Here is a 2,585-nt window from a genome sequence, read left to right as displayed (position 1 = left end):
GCTGTCAGCTACCCCTGTCCTGCTCGTGCTGGAGGCTCTGGGACAACCCATGAGTTCAAGTAATCCTTCACTGGCTAAGATGGTTCAAGACATTGCAGTTCGAGGCCTGAGCATGGGATGGGTCCTGCTGCCTCAGGATGTGACCGTGGGTCAGCTGTCCAGGGTCTGAGTCTCAGCCTGCTCCATTTCGGGTAGTCTTAGTGGACCGGGAAGGGTGTGTCACTGGTGAGGATCACATGCCTGAAATGTCTGTACACTGACACTCCCCCTCTGCACATCTGGTGCTGATGCTCCTTGAGGTGTTCAGTGAAAAGAGTCATCACAGTGTGCAGGGACCTCAGACAGACTTGCTGTGCACCGTGTTTTGCAGATGCCTGTAATGAGCCTGGCTCTCAGGAATTTAGCCTCCAAACTCTGCTCACAGCGATTACTCTGACATGACCTCTGTTTGCATGAAGAGCAGCACTGTCATCCCCAGCACGTGGTGATGGCGTGACTAATGCAGCGCTGTGCCGTGACCAAACAGCAGAGGTATGCAGGCGGCAGAGAAACGAAAAACTGGGCTTGGAGGAGTTCAGAGACTTTTTGATAAGAGCTTTCCAAAGGGCAAGATGTTAAATGCCAGCTGAGCTTGTCAGCCTGGGGCCAAGCCAGTTTGCAAGCTCTTGTAAAGCAAAGCCTGTGCGAGTTGCTGTGTTGGAGGCTGTGTGAAGGCATTTAAAATCTACTTTCTCTGTCATATGTGCAGCACTTCAGTTTGATTCCAGGGGATTTTCTGTGGCTGAAATTGCAGGTTATGGACCATTGAGTTAATGTGACCTAATTTTTTTTTTTCCCTCTTAGTATGACTTTGGAAGGAAAATAACGTTGCTGCCCCCCTGGCTGGCTGCAAGTATTGGCTCATGGTGCCTACCCCATCTCAGTGCAGTCTGGTGCAGGAAGAAAAGCAGCACACAGGCTACAGCGAATTTCTTTGTGCTTCACTGAACTAATTGTTGCTTGTGCAAGAAGACAGGATGGATGGGAAGAAACGGTACCAAGTTGAAGATGAAGCTGTTCCAGCAGGGTCCGAGTGTCTTCTGTAAGAGAAGTCCCAGCATCTAAGAGGCTGAAAAGCAAACCACTCTGATCAGCCAGAATGGAAGGAGGCAACAGTCCAAATCTGCAACTTCAGCAGCTCCCTTTGGCCACAGCAGCGGTTTCTGTGCAGCCACACACTGACTCCTTTTCTTACAAGGTCAGGTTTCTACTCCAGTCTATCTCTTGAAGGCCTTAACTATTCAAATAAGGTGCCGACACCACTGTATTTTGGTTATTTTTTTGCAGAAATTGCACTGTCTATTTAGCCATGCCCTGAGTCCCCATCTGTTGTATGTTGTGTATATAAGCAGTGAAAGAAAAAGAGACATTCTCTGTCTTGAAGAGCTAGAAACAACGATGGAGGGACTGGCGGTTCAAAGGTGTGAGCGTCTGAGGGTGGTTAGGTGCAGGGAGTGCTGCCGAGTGCCTTTTCAGCCTAACCTGTACACCAGTAACTGGGGTCAGACAGTCTGGCCTGCTGTGCATTCGGGTGCTGGGGTTTCAGGTGCGTGAGCCCACAGCCTCACATAGAGCCTGCAGCTGGGATGGGGGGGCTGGAAACCGAGGAACTGGGAACTGAGCTGTTCCCAGATTAAATTCCTTGGAACCTCTGATTCTGGAGGGGCTCAGAAAATCACAGCAAGAAGGTTTTTGGGGTTTTTTTTCACTGGAATAAGATCTTTGGGAGCAGAGTCCCAGGTGTGCTGTGACTTGACTGGCCTGACGCTGCCTTGCAGCACGAAACTGCCGAGCTTCCCTGGCTCCATATGTGACACACAGCGGCATTGTCCTGCCCACCTCACTGTCTGTGGAGGGAAGATCTCTCGGCTGATTTTGAATGAAGCTGCTTGGTTGAACTTTGTTTTCATGCATCCTGATAAAGAGATTTTTGTGGCACTGATAAGAACTTGAAATCTTAAAGTCCTTGTGTGAGAAAAATCAAGAATAGTGTGTTTGCTGTTAAGGCAGGAGTACGAGTGTGAGCTTGGGGTTATCCCAAATCAATCAAAGCAAGTACGAAGCTGTATCTTGGAGACCAGCACGAAATGAAAAGTGCAAATGACATCTAATGAGATTTAGACACTTGTTGGAAGAACTCAAATGCTAAATGGACTGGCTTAGCCTCAGGCTCCTCTGTTCATTCCAAATGTGCATTTCCTTTGTGACTCAGCCTGCTTTACATCCTTTTTTATTTCAAATTCTGTCTTTAGATGTGAGAGTTATTGCTGAGCTGGGGGATGCTCATGTCGAAGGGGTTGGGAGCTTGCTAGGAGCTGCTGCCAGTCGCCTGTTACTTTGGAACGACTGGATCCTGTAAAAAGCAGCATAAAATCTGTGATAATTGGGCCGCCTCATCAAATGGGCTAAATTACCTATGGAACCGGCAGACTCTGTAAGTGGAAAAGAGCAGAGTGTGACCTGCAGAATGCAAAAGGTTCCTGATCCAGATTTCCAGGGCCACAAACATCCTCATGAAAAGAGTTTTTCAGAGGCAAGAATGAGTG

At 48.4% G+C, this 2,585-nt stretch overlaps 1 protein-coding gene across 1 annotated transcript in view; it reads left to right on the top strand.

Moving 5' to 3' along the window:
• Window positions 1–1,138: 1,138 nt before the first annotated feature.
• NIPAL3 (NIPA-like domain containing 3) overlaps window positions 1,139–2,585 on the top strand; it is a 9,627-nt gene continuing 8,180 nt past the window's right edge. The window contains exon 1 of the mRNA XM_010146206.1: window positions 1,139–1,237. Coding sequence (XP_010144508.1) covers window positions 1,139–1,237 — 99 coding nt within the window. The remainder of the gene's footprint in view (window positions 1,238–2,585) is intronic.

Source organism: Buceros rhinoceros, unplaced genomic scaffold, assembly GCF_000710305.1.
Source record: "Buceros rhinoceros silvestris isolate BGI_N320 unplaced genomic scaffold, ASM71030v1 scaffold16972, whole genome shotgun sequence".
Lineage (NCBI taxonomy): Eukaryota > Metazoa > Chordata > Aves > Bucerotiformes > Bucerotidae > Buceros > Buceros rhinoceros.
Note: the sequence above shows the minus strand (reverse complement) of the source record. Positions and strands in the feature narration are given on the sequence as shown.